This window comes from Pundamilia nyererei, unplaced genomic scaffold, assembly GCF_000239375.1.
Source record: "Pundamilia nyererei isolate P.nyererei 1_Seehausen unplaced genomic scaffold, PunNye1.0 scaffold00125, whole genome shotgun sequence".
NCBI classification, from domain to species: Eukaryota; Metazoa; Chordata; class Actinopteri; order Cichliformes; family Cichlidae; genus Pundamilia; species Pundamilia nyererei.
The window spans coordinates 1,494,853-1,514,717 of record NW_005187526.1 but is presented as its reverse complement, the minus strand read 5'-3'; the positions used below and the strand labels follow the sequence as shown (position 1 = coordinate 1,514,717).

At 41.8% G+C, this 19,865-nt stretch overlaps 1 protein-coding gene across 1 annotated transcript in view; it reads left to right on the top strand.

Annotated features, from left to right (window-relative positions):
* Nucleotides 1-19,865, top strand: part of LOC102205272 (dolichyl-diphosphooligosaccharide--protein glycosyltransferase subunit STT3B-like) — a 72,996-nt gene that overhangs the window by 19,801 nt on the left and 33,330 nt on the right. Inside the window, exon 2 of the mRNA XM_005742956.2 lies at nucleotides 19,562-19,670. Within this exon, the coding sequence (XP_005743013.1) occupies nucleotides 19,562-19,670 (109 nt within the window). The remainder of the gene's footprint in view (nucleotides 1-19,561; nucleotides 19,671-19,865) is intronic.

Here is a 19,865-nt window from a genome sequence, read left to right as displayed (position 1 = left end):
CACACACACACACACACACACACACACACACACACACACGTTTTCAATAATGAGATCAGTATTCGTGCAAGTAATAACCTGAAAGCCAAACGTTCAGGCTTTTTGAAATGCTAGCTCCAGTGTCCCACAATAAGTACCTAATGACGGAATTGTTTCCCTCTCGTAGCAGTCTGTGTTGCTGGACATGTTCATGCTATCTGCATATTCAAATACGTGGATTTGGATTTCTGTTTGCAGAAGGCTACCAAAGGGCAACCGATCAGACGAAAGTGTACTCGTGGGGCCTGAGACGGCAGCTAAAATGGTTCTTTTCATTTCAGAAGTTGAACTGCGGGGCTGCACCAAAGCTCACTGTAAAACGAGGATTATTTTGAACTGTGTATCTTATAAAGCTAGACTAGGTCTAGACTAGTTCTTTTCCTCTGAGCTCAGCTCAATGTCGGGTTGTTCTGTAAATAAGCGCAGCTTTTATAGCTGGGATACTTCATTTTACCAAAACTGTAAGTGGCATTGGAAGCAGTTTCTCCTTGCTTGACATCTTTTTGTTCAGTGTTGCCTTTTACTAAAGCCACAGGTAGATTATTTTGATTGGAGGATCTATCCGTTTTTATTAATTTTCTATTAATTGCCCAGCCCTAATCAGGGGAAATGGTGTAAACAAATTCCATAACATGTTGGCTCACATGTGCCCCAGAGGTGATCCTACCGCATGCTGACTTCACAGCATGATTGCATTGATGGTGCGTATAAAGAAATGCAGAAATTCATATTTGAATGACTTTAGCTCGGTCTTTGGCAACACTACTTGACTGTAGTCTAGAAAAAAATTCTGAGCTCCTATCTTTCCTCCAGCAATTTAGCAGCTTTTTAACTCTTGTAAAAAGCGAGCCCATGTCGAGGGAGAAGCTTTGTCAGGAGCTGGCTGCGAATTTCTTTTTGAGCCTGAGAGCCAAATGACAAATAGGACAGCCTTGCCCCAGAAACCAGACTCAGGGAAACATATTGCCTCCTTCATCATGTGGGCAGCCACCCACCATAGACAGACCTGTGACCTCTAATTTAGGAAACAACGCTCCAGGCCTCACAATGACAAACTGCAATTGCTTCAGTTACTTTAAATGTATTTGCATCACTTCTCCTCGGTCAGACCTGTGGGGCCACACTGGGCTGAATGTTCTATTGTGATCCATAATGGGAATCATTATGCTTTGCTTGCACTTTGATTACTGTGATGGCAAGCCTGTCACATAGCAACCTTGTATTATTATCACCGGCTGCTATTAAAATGAGTATTCACACAGCAGCCGCTTCCACTGCTGCAGCTCTGTGCCATTTATTATTAGGAATTTGACCTCAGTCTGAATGAAGACAGTGTAGCAGAGTCAGAATTTAGGCCAAGGGAATGAGTGGGTGAGCAGTGTGCTTATGCTCTGGGATTTCTATGGGCTCAGCAAACCTTAAACAAAAGGCATATTATTTATAAAAAATGGTGATTTTTCCACCAGACTTTCACTGATGTGCCGAACTTTTTAATCTTTAAACACACTATTCAAGTCAAACCAGTATGTTTCAGCGGCCTCAATGCCCTACTGACCTTAGAAACCGCTGCAGATCGACAGGCTTACGGTCAAAAACACATAGTACTCACTCCCTTGCTGAAATCCCTTATAAATATTACTCTATTTTTTAAAAATGTTTTTTTTTTAAATATTGAATGCACTTTAGTGAATAATTATGTAAGGTAATAAACTATTTGAGCAACATAATCATGGGATTAGTTTTTCCCATAATGAAGCAGCCCTGTGATTGACTAGAATATCAAATGAGACAAACAATACACTGCAACAACAGGAATGCCAACCCCTGTAGAGGATTGGTGAAATGCAGAATGTAGATGGGGAAGAAAATGATACGACACACACAGCGACCAATGAAAGTCTCGAGTCTGGCTTGAGAGACTTCTGGTCTCAGTGGGAGTTCCCTGCATCAGTAATATAGTACACAACAGACCAAGACTAGCCAGCCGTCCCGTGCATCAGTTCAAATATGTTTTCTCATACAGGTTCATGCTGGTTTGGATCCTTTGGGCGAATGCAGTCAAGTACAAGCACAGCCGCAACCGCTGGTTTTATAGGATGCGTTAGCACACACGACGACCTGCTGTACCGTCTTCTCCGTGTTCTTAATGCGCTTCGTGATTTTTATGGAGGTATTTCAGAGAGGCTGACGTGCAGCAGTCACAAAAGTGCAGGCCTCAGGCCAAGGCTGCACTGATATGAAAGGAAATGAATTCATCACACAGTGCAGAATATGAAAGACCACAGCAGACACTTCAAACACTTCAAAGCCCGTTTGCTGCCAGAGGAGCAGATTTGACAGGAACGATCTTGACATGCATCACGTTTTATGCGTCGCAAAATAGCCAGCATGATTTTGGTATCCAACTTGGATTTGTAAAGCTAATGCCTAACATTTGTAGGGAAATGTGGCTGTGTGTAAGTTGGGGAATGACTGCTCAGAAAGTGGCTTTACAGCCAGATTTCCTTGGAGTAAACTTGAAGCTTTGTATGTAAAACCAATACATATTTACACCAGGGAATCTTAAATTGAATTTCGTGAAATGTCAGCTCTTGCCTCGCCATCCTCTCCCCATGCAGCTTGTGCATCCACACTGGGTACTAAACACTTAATAACTTTCCCTGACATGCAACGTGAGTAATGGCACCGAGCCACCAGCTAAATGGAGGTCAATTTTCACAGTGGCTGGTCAGTTTGTCTCCTGCCAGCCGTGGTCGCGTGTACTATACCAGCTGGAGACTTTAGTCAGCAGCAGCACTCTGTTTTGACTCTTTAATGAAGTGAATAAAGCTGGTGAACTTTGCAGAACTTGGCAGTGTGGGCAGTACTCACAGACATCTCTGTGCTCTAGAGGACGAATGGACCACTGAATATGATTGATTAAGCTTTATGCAGGGGGTAGGTTAATGTTCATTTTATCAGTTTAGACTGGAATTATTAGATGCTTGTTTCTTTAAGGTATTGATAAGGAAACTACTGGTGTGATTGTACCCATATATGCCAGGAGTGTCAAACCACAAGGGGCCAGAATCGGTCCTTTCAAAACCTCCTTGAGTTTGATGTCCCTGATCTACACTATGTGCTCGATCAGTGTGTGTAGCTTAGCCAATGAGTAATTAGTGTGTCCTCTGGACTGGAAGCAGTGTTGGCTTATTGGAGTGAAAGATTGCATACATTTTTCCTTATCAATCAAGATACATGAACGACAAATTAGACAAACATAAAAAATCTTAGGTAAAAATGTATTCATTAAGATTTTTTATGTTTAATTTGTTTTTAAAACATTTTAAAACATTCATGACATCATAAAATTAGGTAAAAATGTATTCATTAATTTTATGATGTCATGAATGTTTTAAAACTGGATATGACAAGCAAGAGATAATGGTATTTGTCCCTGATAGCTGCTGTTTGCTTTTAGTCTTGTTTCAGATTCTGTGAAACCTTTGAGTTCGTTCATAGGTTCAGTATGAAATGCTTAATGATTATTTTGAACTGGGAATCACATAAAGCTACTTTAGTCAATGCGAATAACGAGCTTGAAATGCTTTAGAAAGCAACTCGTGATGTTGTAGCTGGACTCTAGCCCGTGAGTATGTTCAAACCCTGGCTCTCAGAATAACTCCATATGCCTTAAGCACCATTACACTGATATAGTATTGTAAATTGGCAGTAGTACTACTACTACAGTAGTACTACAGTCTAGAGGGGATATTTTCTGTACACTGCCCACAAGATGAAATGGCCACATCATGGTAAATGGCCTATATTTGTATAGTGCTTTACTAGTTCTTAAGGACCCCAAAGCGCTTTACACATTCAGTCATCCACACATTCACACACTGGTGATGGCAAGCTACATTGTAGCCCCAGCCGCCCTGGGGTGCACTGACAGAGGCGAGGCTGCCGGACACTGGCGCCACCGGGCCCTCTGACCACCACCAGTAGGCAACGGGTGAAGTGTCTTGCCCAAGGACACAACGACCGAGACTGTCCAAGTCGGGGCTCGAATCGGCAACCTTCCGATTACAAGACGAACAGCCAACTCTTGAGCCACGATCGAGCCACAAGCCAGATCCTTTTGCACATGAGGGAACTACCTGCTTTACTTTCCAGTAGTAAACGTAAAGAATATTAGCTGTATTATTTGCACAGCTGAATTTTTACCAGGGAGCTGACAAGTACAGGAATTTGCATTCCCATATGCACCTCTGACCAGTGATTTCCTGAAAACGTCTGAGCTGCAGTGAATGTGTCAAAGCCCCAACCTGTGCTAGCAGCGAGTCCTGGAATTATTGGTTTATAGACTCTGAGAAAAGACAAGCTGAGGTGAGCTGGTAGATGTGCACTGGCTGATTTGCAGGGTGTGGCTGATCGTCTTATGACGGTGTGAATAACTGCTCCCTGCGTGCAGTGAAGAGAGTGCGCTGCTCTGTTTCGTCTCCTCCGATCTGTTCCTGAAGTGCTGAGCAGCTGGTTGGAAAGGCAAAGCAGCAACTCATTAAATAATCATCAGGACTGCAATGGGCTGAACGATGGCATTGGGCTGTTTGTGCTTCACGCTGACCAACCAGCACCGCTAAAAACAAGAGCTCCAACCAACCTGTGAACTCGGCTTTCATCATAATTACAGAAATTTTGCCATAGTGGATTTGCATTTGTGCTCATATGTACTGAATTCATGTTTCAAACACAGTACAAGTTGCACAGGTCAGTTTGAGCACCCACCTCCTCGCTGCTACTGCAGCGGGCTCTACAGCCTGCTTCAAAACTCCAGAAATGCACATTCACTTTATACATATTTGATAGACTCCTTGTCCAGGAGAGAGGTGCTTTCAGGGTGTTGTTGGGTCTCAAAGTCAAAGCAATCTGCAAAGAATGCTCTTCTGGGAGGCTAATCTGTTGCTCTCGCCAACTTACTTTCTTCAAGGGCCTGTTAACTTAAACTTGGCGTCATTTTGTGTCATATCACCTGTTTTTGAAGAAGTATTACTCGGCTGTTTTCTCCCAGTCTTACTGATTCCTATGAAAAATGTTTTCTCCTCGGCTCTTTAAAGTTATAGTCAGCCGCACATGCTGAAGTCCTTGAAGATGAGCAACTGCACATTGAGGAGAGTAAAGACATGGAAAGGAAGCCACAGCTTTGTTAGTCTGCTTATCAGATCACACATTGTGCCGTCCTCTTTCATAGGATTTAGGATGCTTTTCTGTTCTGGAAATGGAGACTAGTTCAGCTTCACTGCACCAAAAGCAATCTGGGTCTAAACCTTTACACGTTGGGCCTCCTTCTCAAACTTTTCTATAGAAATGTTATTTTCCCTCACATGAAAAACTCCCACTGGATTTATGCTCACAGACCAGTTTCGTTGAAACCTCTGTGTTTATTTGACAAAACGGTGGCAAAGGACCCTGAATAACCTTTAGCTTCATTTTTCTGCCTGGCGTTGAGAGATCGACGCTCACTGTAATCAGTGTACATAAGTGGTTCTTTCTTTTTGATTAAAAAAACAAAAAGCTTGGTCAATAAGGTATGTTAGCTAACTAAATAGCTGTAGCTTAAATGTAATTTTGAATCAGAATCAGTCTCCTGATGGTTGGACACGGGGAGGTGTTAAATTAAACTGGGCAGGCTGCCAGGCTGTAATCCACTGGTGAAAACGCTGCAACATTTATAAAGCGCTGGATTAAGCTTTTATTTATTTATTTTAGCTTTTAGACTGTTTGTATTTAAGTGATAATGGTAGTACTGAGAGAGCGGCCAGTTTTACTAATCCACTCTTCGGTGTACAGGAAGTCCTCCTTTGTTTTCATCGGTGTTACCGACGATGCATTAGTTATCCCGGCTGTTTTCTTTCGTGTCATACGAGTTAAAGATGAACACATAATAATTAAAGTGAACTGGTGATGAATCGTCCTCCACCCCAAATCATACATTAACAATAGCCTGATTTTGTTGCACATGATTCATAATGATGAAGATAAAGGAAAAATAGAAAAGACCAATTAATGAGACTGAAAGAATGACCCATTTAAACCTGAAAGTAACTGCATCATGATGTATCTGTAGGTTGTGTTGTAGAGGAGGCCTATGTTGAAGATGTGTTGAGCATTTGTTTCATTGCTGTTCTGTTTTAAGAATTTTTAGACCAGGTTGAACCAGTGGCTGTGAAATGCTAAATGAATGAACTGGGGATTATTTTTTTGTTTAATCTTCCTATGCACGTCAGAGCTGTGACTTGTAGCTTATTTTTTAAAGGGCAAAAACTGACAATTGCAGTCCAAGTTAAAGGAAACTGTTTTGTCATCACTCGTTCGTGACCCTAAACTCGGACTAGGAAGCGGGATTAGTGGCTGAGTGAGGGAACTTCATATATTCAATCACTGTCTACTGATCAAGTCATCAATCATTTCTCTGGAAAATAGTAACAGTAATATCCTCTGAAGCAAGGTGTGCAGACAATAAGATCATGTAGTTTTTAAGAGGACATCTAAAGACTTTCTTTCCCTGATGAGCATCAAAAGATCAAGATCATTATGAGCAGCTTTATTTCTGTCTTTCTCCTGGTTGGCTGCAGGAAATGCCCTCGTTTAAGCCCTAGCATAGCGATATCCAAGTGTTCCTAAAACAGCCTTTCTGAATCCTTACGCAGCGTAAAAGTTGAAAGTAAGCCAACTTCCTGGTTAAAATATGTTTTAACATTTGTTGTTTCCTTGCTTTTAGATTTTTATAGTTTTCAGAATCTCCAAAAATGATAAATATATAAAAAAAAAATTGTTAATGGATAATATCTGGATAAATAATCTAGCTGGGGCTACTAGATAATCTCCAGAGCTTTCTGCATGCTCTCATTTGTTCTGGGACGGTTATGTAGTGTAACACAAACTTCATGTAAATGCACTTGTGGGTAAATTTGGAAACCCTGGATTACCTACTTATCTAATAACCACCTGTGACCGCGTATCGTAATGCTAACAATTGGTTAAGTGCAAACAATATCCTGAGCGTGTTCATAGTGCAGCTCCTCTGGTTTACTGGACGGATGCAGACCGACGTCTCTTAAATAAGGTGGAAGATCCACATTCAACTAGATTTTGTGCTTTTCTCCAGGAAGTGACAGCTGTGACGCAGACGATCAGTAGAGATTGATGTAAGGAATCAGACTACATGATGAGATGAAGGGAACAGTGATCGCAGTCCTTTTTAAAAAGCTTTCTTTTTTCTCTCATCACTTTCTGAAATGGACTCCAAGTGCAGAGAATTAGACCATGAAATAGGCTACTGACTCAAATGGCTTTTCTGAGTCAGATTTTTTGTGTGTGCTTGATTTCAGTCAGAAAATGGAGAATATGAACACAGTGGCAATAACACAAGTCATTTAAATTAAAACAGTTGGAGCTTAAGTTAACCTGCAGTAACAAACTCTGCCTCTCTGCTAGTGTTGAGGGGTTTTCCCAGACGGCATTCAAATATATTTTCATTATTATATATAGTATCTGAACATAAGAATGGCTGAAAACACTTTTGACTTTGCCATTTACATGTACAGGAAGCACAAGTTTGATGGCATAGTTTAGTAAATGCTATTAGACAGGAAATACCAGTGATGAGGTAAAACACCTGTAATTAGTTAGCAAAGATGAATAAACCAGTGGTAGCCATCTACCAAGAATGGGTTCATGTAAAGAGTGATAACAGAGTCAGTGAGCAGACATGTGCGCCTCGTCTCCACTTCCAGAAATGATATTAATGCATATACAGGCTAAAACGTCATCTCTTAAAAATGAAACCTGGTGAGCAGCTTTCCCAAAAATCTCCTTCATGGCACTTGGACAATTCCAGAGCAGCGTTAACACAAAGTTTTAGCTTGTGTACAAGAATTACCAGTCTGCTTTTTCATTTTTCCCCACTCTGTGTGGGTATGAAGACATTAGAAAATGTAATTTTCCCACATGATTCCATGAGTGCCAAGTCAAAAGACAAAAGCCTGACTTTTTAAAATATTTTTCATATGACTCCCACACAGTTTCATGATTTCCAAGAACAAATCTGTTGTAGGTGGCAGAGGCTGTTTCAACAAGTTAAAGTAGCTTTGATTCTACCAATTACTGAAACAGGTGGAGACCCCCATCTGTCTGTGGAGTCGGTGATTTCTTCCGTCACTGCTTCATAATTAGTGCTGGCAACATGCTCCATCCTTAGCACAGTTTGTAGCCCTAACACATTTGTTTGCGGCGTATTCTCGGATACCCCCAGATATTTATATTAAAGTTATGACATCGTACATGTAATTTTATTTTATTTATTTATTTTTACAAATAAGTAAATAAACATCACAAACAAAAAGAAGAAAGGAGGAGAAAAAAGCAGCATAATAGAATAAGAGGCCATGGTGTGGGATTCACAATAAAACAAAAAGCACAACGTCTCGTCTCACTCGATTGGCTCAAGTCTGTTTCAAGGCCTCAGTAACGGTGCCAATTCTCATGATATATGCAGTTTTGAAATAAATGCAGTTGCATCAGCATACACAATGTCTCTCTGGTTTAGGGGTCAGTGTATTTGCCTTACATGTGAAAGATCCCTGTTTTGACACCAGGAGGATTCATAAACCCAGCCTCAGGCGGCCACAAGCTAATGTGCTTCCAGTGGTGGAAAAATTTGGTGAGCTATGGGCTCTTGATTTCTGCTGTTAGCCTTGAAAATAAGCTATTATTATTGTTGTTATTATTATGAAAACTCATTAGTGTGGCTGTAGCCCTAAAGCACCTCCTCAGCTTGAAGCTGTAGTATTTGGCTCGAGCTATCAGATAACCGATGATCGTACTTTCCTGGCTAAAGCAAGTTTTTATTAGATCTGGCCCGGGGGTAAAATATCATGCATCGAATTTGCTTCTGTTTCTGGCCATATGATAAAGAGCCATCTCCGGCCGCAGCTGCCGCCTCCCCACGCCTGTTGAAGGTGATTTAGACAATGAATGAGGGTCACCATTTCCTACGGTAATTTGCACTCGGGTTAAGAGCCTTGGTGTCATCCTAGACAGTTCACTTTCCTATAAATCTCACATCAATAATCTCACCCGTTCTGCCTACTTCCATCTACGTAACATTAACAGATTACTTCCTTCTCTTTCCACCCAGTCTACGTCCATTTTTGTCCATAGTCTTGTTACCTCCCGTATTGACTACTGCAATTCTCTTCTGTATGGTCTCCCCCAAAAATCCCTCCATAAGCTTCAACTGGTTCAGAACTCTGCTGCTCGCATTATCACCAGAACCCTTCCTACCAGCACATCACCCCTGTTCTTCAGGAACTTCACTGGCTCCCTGTGAAATTCCCGATAATATTCAAACTTCTTCTGCTCACCTTCATAACCTCGCTCCTCCTTACCTTTCTGATCTGTTAACCACCACTTGTTCTGCCCGTTCACTTCGATCTTCTTCTTCTATCCAGCTTGCTTCCTTCCGCCTCACCACCATGGGAAGCAGAGCTTTCAGCTGCTCTGCTCCCAGAAATAAGAAACACTGGTTCTCTCCCACAGTTTAAATCCCAACTCAAAGCTCATCTGTTCAAATCTGCATATTCACTGTGAATCCACTGTTTGTTAATTTTATCTTGTGCTTTTGTTTTATTGTTCTTATTCTGCCATTGTTTTACTAAGTGTTTTATCCTATTGTAAAGTGTCCTTGGGTGACTTGAAAGGCGCTCATAAATAACATTTATTATTATTATCTGATTATGCTTTTGTGCAAGGTCCCTCTCCTCTTGGCGTTCAAACCACCATATTTGTTTTTCCTCTTAGCCTCTGACTTCCACACTCCATGCCTGCTCAACCAACCAAACATTAAGAGATCAATGATCCTTTTTTTTTTCTTCAGTTTCCCAGTTTTCTTACTTGCTAGTGGTTTTTTTTTTGGAGGGGCTTTTAGTTATTGTAGTCCACATTACAGGTGGATTCAGAAGAAAAGGTGAAAATCAAAAGTCCATACTGTACTATCCACACAGACTGGTAGAGCTCTGTGTTTTCAGCTTTCCAGTTTCTTTCAGCACACACTGGTTTATTGAAACTGGTGATGGGTGAAGCTGGTAGCACTGATTGCCTTCCAGTACTCAGAAACTCTGAGGGTGTAACCACCCACCTGAACGTTGTTTTGGACCAAACACCCAATCAGAGTGCGCTGCTGCCAGGCATCACAAAACACATTAAAGGAGACAATAAAGGACAATTATCAGTTTTATCAGGATGGCGGCTGTTCTTCCTGTGCAACATGGATATCCAGTGGTTCACTACAGTGATGGTATAAAATTAGTTCCTCCCATGTACAACCGTTGAAATAAAGAGTCAAGCACCATATGCGTTTCTGCTCAAGTCCACCTTTATTAGCTTAACTTAAACTTTACTTTAAATGATGGTTTTTGTTTTTTGTCTTTATAAATAAAAAGAGAAGTCTCTCTCAACCTGCTTATTTCAGTTAGTTTGGTATGTTTTGTGTGCCTAAAGAGTTTTTTGCAGAGGTTTAACAGATCCTAAGAAGTTCAAAAATGCTGTGTTTTTTTTTTTTTTTTTGATCACTGATGTTGGTACGCACTTACACTGTCTGCAGCTGGTTCTCTCTCTCTTTTTCTCTCTCTGACAAACATGCATATATGCACACACTACACACACACCCTCTCACACAGTGATTGCTAACTTTAACAGGGGACCTATGTCTCTTTCGCTTTCACTCACACACACAGGCCACTTAAAGTGGAAGCCTCTGTAATATGGGGTTTATTCTGAGCAGAAGTGGCGTTCGCTGTCCACTCCAGGAACTGCCCGTCTGCCTGCAGTGAGATCTGTTGTCAGATGGAGGCAGTGTACAAAGTATGTACTACAACTGGTGTGTGGGCCATTCCTTGCTTGTGCCGTTTTTGGTCTGTTAGCCAGCCGCAGAAGAGAGTGAAGTTCTAACATGCAAAGAGCTGAAGTGAAGTGTCCACCTCTGTCTGTGCTTTTCATGCATCATTCAGGATCATGAAGGACTCCACTGGAGTGCATCTGGGGTGGGTGAAAACCCCTCTCTCACTTCTGACTGGAATCGTGTATGTGACCAGGCACATGTGGGACCATAAATCCCTCCCTGCCAGTGTAACGCCTCAAAGTCTGTTTTTCCAGGGGCTGGAATACTGTTGCACGATGCAAACTCTCTTAAGGCTTAAACGTGCTGATGAATGACTTGGCTAATAGAAAACTAATTACCAGCATTTTTGGTCATTAATTTACATTCATTATAATGCTGAGCTGTGGGTAATCCTGATGGCCTCTTTTTGTTATTTTCCTCACAAAAATAAATGAAAAAATAATTGCCACATTAATCAGTAATGAATGAATTATCAATTGTTCATTTGGAGCATATTTAAAATTTGATGGAAAAAAAAAAGTTAGCCTGTTCATACTCCTATCCTTGTCTTCCCCTCTTGCCTGGCTCGGATCTTTCCTCCGCACTCCTCCTGCTCCTCTCTACATTCATTTGAACTAATGTCCCATCCTCCTGTTTCCTGTTTCTGCTCATCTTCTCCTCCCTCTGTCTCCTCCTCTCCCTCTTCCCTGGTAGATCACTTCTCAGCCAAGACTCGGAACAATGCAACAGTTTAAAAAGAGAATAAGACACACACACACACACACACACACACACACACACACACACACACACACACACACACACACACCTGTCTTGTCTTCATGGACTGTGAAATTAGGTTTTACTTAAAATGGGGCCAGTGGAGTTTGGTGAGGATGAATGATTTAAAGGATTGTTTGCAGTTTATGAACATAAGGAGAGGCAAGGGAACAGAGCTCCGTTTCTTTCATGTTGGCTGCGCCCATCTCATCAAGCATTCACAGAAGTCTGACCTCATACACAAACACAAGCACGGGCTTGATAGGTGGAGAGAATGTGCTCTTATACTTTTTACTGCAGGGGCCTCTGACCCTCTGCCCACTCATGTCAGTGCTTGTGCCGAGTACCCATCAGCACGGTACGGAGCTTGATATGGTTTCTCCCGCTGCCCTTCTGACCTGAGCCTCCACTTCAGCTTTTTTGAAACTGTGGCTGCCTCTCCCTTTCTCACAACCTGAGTCCACGTTCTGGTAGTTAACTTGCAGGAGTCCAGACTTGCTCTTGGAAAAGTGTTAATATTTTGGGTTGATATGAAGCTCTGTGCAGATAACCTGGTGATGGGTATTACTCAGTTTTCATTGACTGCTGAAGCTGCTGTTGGTGGTTCTTTTGCATTCCTGCACGTGTTGTGTGAGCAGTGACTGCAACAGTCTGTTAACTTAGTCATTGTTAGTTTAGCAAATCACCTGCTGTTGTGGGCTTTAAAGCTTTTTATGTCAAATCCAGTGCATTTACTGTGACACTTCACTGTCTCCCTGTTAGTCTAAAGAGTTTTGAGGGTGGCTTTATTATTAACAAGTTTTCAAGGAAAAATATCTCGAATCTTTTAAAATATGTTTTTGGGAAAAAGTGGAAAATGAAATCGCACTTTACTTTGCAGCATGAGTCGACTCTACCAGCAGTTAGAGTAACATTAGCAGACTAGTGCAGGTCAAGTGTTTCATACAGGCTGTACACAAAAGTTGGCATAGCTCAGTGTTCCCCAACCACTCAGGTGTGCCGTGGAAGATTATCTGGTGCCACCTGATTAGTACTCTAAGCGACTGGTGTGAATAACGGGCAGAACAATTACATTCTCCTATACTAGAGGGCAGTACAACTACCTGCTACAATTAATGGGTTGCCAACTGCCAGTAAAAGAGAAGAAGACGAGGAAGAAATGACATAATAGTCATGCTGTAAGACACCCCAGCGTGTAATAGCAATAGATAAATATTTGAAAACAAGGAGTCAATCTGAGCTGGGTCATGGAGAAAATTCCAACCCGTTACATCAGTAACGTGCTGTGTGGATCTGCTGGCAGCCGTACAAGACATGATCTGGGTGCAAAATGAATCAAACTAAGACTACCCAAATAGTGATGCGGGCATGGCACAAACACCACCACTGTGAAGGCCTAAAGAGACGGGGTCTTAAATAACCTGGCAGAACACTCGCCAGGTGTTCTGAATCTCCGGTCATCTCTTGAGTGTGCAGCCAAACAACTCCTGCAACGCACACATGATGGTCTTGGAGCCGTAACACTGTAATAACATCAGTCACTGTAATATGGAATCATTTGAACAATCGCAGTTACGGACATGCATACTCATTTCCTGTGTTTTGAACTTTAGAAGTTGTTTTTCAGTAAATTTCCCCATTTCTAACTAGACCAGTCACTTCCTGCTCTGTGTAGTAAGCTGATTTTTAAGACTTGGTGGAAAGAGGAAAGCATGGTGTCTTTATTTGGATTAAAGCAGAGTCAAAGTGAAGGATTAGAGAGTCCCAGTAGAAACTGCTGTGTTACTTCTGGAGAAACCTCTCTGCCTGCCTCTCTGTACCGCGAGCATTTTATGCATGACAGCACTTCAGAAGCCATTTCATTTCTGTTGTCAATTTAAATCTCGAGGGTTTGGGAATACATATAAGATTTTGGGGTGTACTGCTGTCGCTCTCAAATGGATTTGCTTTAGTGTGGCCGATTTGAACATTTCTCTGGGACTGAAGTGTGCAGGTTGGAGAAACCAGGGATGGTTTGGAAAGTGTCATTCGCTGAGTGTCCCACCAGAACCTTAATTTTAAACACATACTCAGGTCACATCTGCTGAAAACGAGTTGATTCAGAAGCAGTGAAACAACGGAAAAACTAGACTCAGGCTGGCTTACATGACAACAAGGCTGCTCTTTTAAGTGCTGCTTTGCTGTTGGTTAAAACAAAACAAGGTTTAACTGAACTATAACAAGTTCAGAGCAACACAAGGCAGCATGCAGTATTTGGAGTGTTTATTGTATGTTTTTATGGAGGACACACACATTGGTGCCTTTGTTTCCTTCATGCACCTTGTACAGATCCTTCACTCTTAACTTGGCATGTCAACACCACAACACTATTCCTTCTGGGACCTTTCTGTGTAAATATTTTTGCATGCATGCCTTTTTTTATTATGTGTGTATATCATCTGCTGTGTGTGTGTGTGTGAGATTGAAGTGTACAGCTGCGCATTCATCTCTTTGATGTCACTTCCTGTCATCTCCTCAGAGCTGTGTGTTTTTCAGTCCTCCTGTGTCGAGCTCCCCCACACACCATCTGAAAGCAGCGGGAAGCAGGATCAGCCTGTGGAGGCTGCCGCTGCGCCGCCTGTCCTTGGAAAACCTCGCGGCGTGGGTCATTAGAAGGGGACGCTGCCCTCGCTTTGGCTGCACTTTGGCTGCCTGCCGCGTTTAAAGATGCAGCAGGCCAATTTTCAGCGCACACAGCGAGGAGAAAGGCCTTGTTCTTTGAGATAATAAAGCAGAGTTCTATATTTGACTTCACTCTGCCCTAAAATGATGGCTCTGATTCAGCTGCAGAAATCAGCTCTGACCGATACTGTTATATTGACAGTGAAATGACATTTACTGATGTCGGTGCCAATATTTATCTGTTGTCACATCACATTTGTGCTGCCTATATTCTGAAAAATGTAGGCTTGAAGAGCTTCGTTTCCCTGCGACAGAAGGAGAAATAAACAAGAACAAAAAGAAAAGGAAGCTAAAAATGATCAGCATCCACTCTTGGAAGTAGCTGCTGTGACATCACTCACTGGTTTATGAAGGCCTGTTTTGAATAGCTTGTCAAACAGAAGTCATTCGCCAATGAGCACACCGGAGATGATCTGTCATGTCAGTCTCATGTGCTTCAGATGAAGAGAGCTGGACTTACTTATTTTGGTTCTGATTACATCTCACCTCTCATCTAAGAGGCTGCTTAAGTTCTCAAAACGGGTATTGAACCCCTCGTGGAGTTTTCAGCTTGGAGTTGGTCCTGAGAGAGTGACGGGGGGTGAATTTCCCAAGAAGTGCATGTTCAGTTAGACGCCATTTGTGTCCACTGTGAACATGAACAGAGGTGATCATTGAGCAGGTGGTGGCGGCCTACAACACAAGCTATTAGCCATCTCTCAGATCAGACCTGAGTGCCCTTCGCAGGATTTAAAAGGCATTTCTTCCTGGAAGTTTTACTTCTACCACCACGATACTGTTTCAGAGCACTGAGTGGCAGGTCTCTCACAATCAGTGGATCCCTATAAAAGACAAGAAAATGTCCAAATGGAGACTCTAAGACACTGTACTAATAAATGGATACATGTACAGACCATGCATTTGGTACTCCTGTGAAATTACAAGCAGACAGCGTTTTGCTGCAATTTCCAGGCGACCTGCAGAAGGTGTTGTCATGGTAATCTGTCCCAACGATAGTTTTTCATTCATTGCTTGAGTTTTTGCTCCCCGGGGGCCGAGCGAGACCACATGTTGTCTGTGGTAAAGTAGATTTATCTCAGTGCAGTAAAGCTTTCTGCTGGCTCTGAATTATTTACAGACTATAATTTTTCTAGCCAACTCTTAATTATCTGATGATGAATGGCTGAGAGTGATTAGTGTTTGTTCTACTCTGGAAAAGAGATGTTCGTATTTAACCCAGAAGGCTGCTGCTAATGGAAGCGTAGTGCTGGATTTGAGGCTCGATGTTGTACTGGATCTCTCATACATATACCACTTGAGTAATATCTTTAAGTGGAAAAACAGCGAAGTAAACAGCTCATTGGTTTTTGTCAGTGGATTTGAACAAATGGGCATCTGAATATATTCTCTGTATACCCCACCCCAAAGCTATTAGCAAAGAGTGAATAATAGAGTTCGGTCAGCCAATAGTGCTGTCATATATCTTAGATTTGCTTTTTTACTTTATCTTCCAGGCATGGGGAAGGGCCTGACATAAGTAGGACTTTATCTGCAGTATTGTGGTTCACTTTGTGAAGTACAGATTTTACGGAGGCATGTTTTAAGCAAGGATCAGCCTGTTCAGACATCCCAAAACCTCAGGTGATAAAAGAAAACAGAAGAAATATGTGGAAATGAGAAAACTCAATCAATTACTGCTGGGTTTATGCTGCTCACTCGATCATCCTATCGCCCCTTTACTTTTACACTCCTGTTCAAAATTGAGAATGTTGTCTAGTTCCCATAAATGCAAACAGCTTGGCTGACCTTTAAGACTGCGGTGTGGTTGCTTGCTTTAATTTAGAGCCCTGAAGTGTTTAAGTTTTGAAGGTGCAAACCTTGATCAGTGCCATGGAGCAAGAAATTGAAGTCCCAACAACTCACTCTATAATTTACTGAATGACACTCTGAATATGTAAAACCTTGATATACAGGGAAAAAAACCCAATTGTGTAAAAACACTTTTCCCCGTAGAACTTTAAAAGTCCCCGTTGACTCATTTAGTGTGAACTTCTGGGGTTCAAGAGCCCACACTGCCTGTAGTGCTGTGTGGCTGGGATCAGATTTTTTTTTAATCTCGGTTGAGCTCTTAAGTCTCTGATACCAGTTTTAGTTGGTGTTATTATTTGGAATAGGATGGGACCAAGCTGGAGTTTTAGCATAGAAAGATTTCAAAAATAAAGAAGGTACTCATTCACCAGCTTTTGTTTGGTACAGTAGCTGGAGTTAGTTTCATGTCCTTGACTGAATTTAGAAAGGCTAGTGTGCCTTTTCTGGGGAGTAAAAAAAAAGAAGTTTTTCTGTGTTTTAATGAGCCCATATCCCACGGGTGAGACAGAATTCTGCTTCATCTGACATCCTGGCTGGAAATGGTTTTGAGAGCCCATCATCCAGAGTGTTGAGTGTGGGAAGTGAGTGTTTAGCCCATCCACTGGCTGTCTGAAAAGCTTTAGGATACTGCTGGCTTTCCCAGACTGTAATGGTAAGAGGAAAGTTAGAGGAATTTTCTCAGACCAGGGAGGAACCAGGGCAGCAGACACACGATGGATGACTTCTGTTGTATGTACAGGCTCCTTTTCTCTCATTGCTTTTTTTTCCTCTCTCCAATCAGCCTCCAAGAGTGAGCATAAAAACCTGCGCACGTACCCTCAATCTAGAACTCATTCCTAAGGGGGCTGAGCAAGCCATATGCTGCAATCCCTCCATCAAGTTCTGTTTTTCGTGGAGGGACAGTTTGTATTGAGCACTCTAATACTTTGGAGAGGCTCAGGGGACAAGCAGACTAACTGCTGAGTAGTCTCAGCTTGGAAACTAAGAGCTGCGTGCAGGATTTGTACAATAGCAGCACTCTGTCTACCTGAACCATCTAATTATAGACCGGGCTGTAGTTGAATTGCTCTAAAGTCTCACTGTCTGTAAACAACATGCAGGCAGAAGGCTGGGGAAGAAAAAGAAGGTAAAAGTGAAAATGTTAGCAAATGAGCATGAGTGGAGAGGGAAAAAACTGCGATGAAGCTGTGCATCTGTTACGGGTGTCAGCTGAGATCACAGTAGTATGTGAAGGTGTGGATGAGGCAAGTTTCTGCCAGTTTACCCAACAACCCTTTCAATTAGCAGTAATTGGTTTTGCATACGAGTGTTAACGGTGCAGCCAAACCATTGGGGACCGATACAAATACGGTCACACCCGGCAGTTTGCAGGAAAACTAGGCACGGATCTGACCTGACTTTGATAAAAATGCAGTGCTCAGCTCCATGTAATGATGTCCTGTGCCGATGGTTTCTCAGCAACACACTGTTAATAGGTCGAATACAGAGCTACAGCTACTGTTGCTTGTGGAAACGAAAAAAGCATCTGCCTGTTAGCAAGACTGCGCAAAAGCTGCCTAGCTGAATATGAAGAAAGTTGATGAAGAGATGGCACAAAGGCGAAGAAAAAGACCATTGCATTTTGCCACACAACCATACTTTTGCTAAAATTACTGAATAAGCTGTTGACCTCACTTCTTGAGTTCTGGCTCTGTTTAAATGCTGAAATAAAGGCCAGTTTTTCCTACACATAGACGTCTGTTATAGCATACTGCAAAGTTTTGGGCAGTAGGAGCAAGTCGGGACGTTCTCAGACCTGAAATGCTGAGAAATGGTAGGAAAAGACTGAACCCTACATCTAAGTTGTGCCCTCTAAGGAACAATGTAGGTTTTTCTTTAGTAGATTTTAAAAAAAATAATCCACTCTGTGCATTAAATATCGCCCACTCTCCAAGCCTCTACTTACCTTAAGCCTTGACCTGCCTTGTGGCGAATGATGTTTTTAAATCACTTGCATAAGGTTTGGAAACATGTTCAGGTTAAAGTTGTGGTCTCCATTTGCTTTACAAAAACATGGAAGATATTTTCAGAGACGCAGTGAGGACATGCACAGTGTAAATGCTTTAAGCCAGTGGCTCATAAAACATTTAACTCCCTGATGAAACAGAAACACAGGTCCCATTTATAGATTGCTATATTTCTTTTTAGATACCCCAGAAAAAAACATGTCACAGGGGTTGGACGTGTCCACACGTGTGTACTGAATACATGTCTAGACTGGTGTCTCTTGGCTGTGGTCAATTACTTGTTTACATCATTACAAATAAACCAATCAACGCAGATTGGGAGTCATATGAAACCAGAGGTGACTGAACTGAACCCCTGGCGAGTGTCATCCACAGCGAGTGCTACGTGGACCTGCAGGGGAGGGTTTATATATTTAGGAGACTAACGGGAAGCCGTGCTGTGCTTGTTTATCTTGTCAGTCGTTGCAAAGAGCTCCAAAGGTAATGATGATTATGCGATCTGCTAGTCGTGACTGGAACTGAACCTCATGTCAGGAATAATGAGAAATGTTTAGAAATTGGCAAAGATAAAGAGGTGCTTTGTATTGTAAAATGACATGGAGAGTGAGTGGGAGGTAGTTATGTTAAAATGCAAGGGATAGAAACTGAGAGGCATCCAGGTTATCAAAATCATTCTTCCAAGCTCAGCAGTTTCCCTGTAAAACAATGTCATTAAAGTCATGTTGGCAGCATTTCTATTTTTACACAGTATTCATATTTAAAGTTCATAAAACTTTCACCCCCTTAGACATATAAGCAGAATCAATAATTGTAGTTTTGTCTGTATTCATTCTTATTCTTGCTAGCTGATGGTCAGTAGGTTGATTTGTTTACTCCCCCCATTTGGACTTGGTAGTTAAATGATAATTCAACTCTAAATCAATTCATTACGTTTTTTTTTAAATTGCATTTACAATAAATAAATGTTATATTTATAAGGTTGGTGGTTTAAACCCTGGTTGTTCCAGTCAAATACTTTTGGGCGAAATGATGAAATCCAACTTGCTCTCAAATTCGTTCATCAGAGTGTGAACGTTAAAGGCACTTAAATGTCCAAAAAAGTGCTTGTGTGAATGCCGCATGTTGTATAAAGAGCTTTAAGTGCTTGAGCAGAGTAGAAAAGCATTTTATAAGAAGCAGCTGTTCGGTTGCTGTCTCTCGTAGGTCCTGGACTGTGTCTAACTATCTTGTCTCTGGTTGATTGTTTCAGGTTCAACTACAGGTCGACTCACCACCTCACCACAAATGGCTTCTATGAGTTTCTCAACTGGTTTGATGAAAGAGCCTGGTATCCTCTGGGTAGGATAGTTGGGGGCACGGTAAGTATTTTGTGTCTTCTGTGCATGTGTGTGTTTGTGTGCGTGGTGCGAGTCAGAGATGCCTGACTCAGGGTTATGAGGCACTGTGTGCACTTTCTGCCTGTACTGCACCTCTTTCTTTGTCCTTATTTCTCAAGAGTCACCTTATCATGATGAATCTTCCATCATCGGCTCACTTTAAAAAAAAAAAAAAAA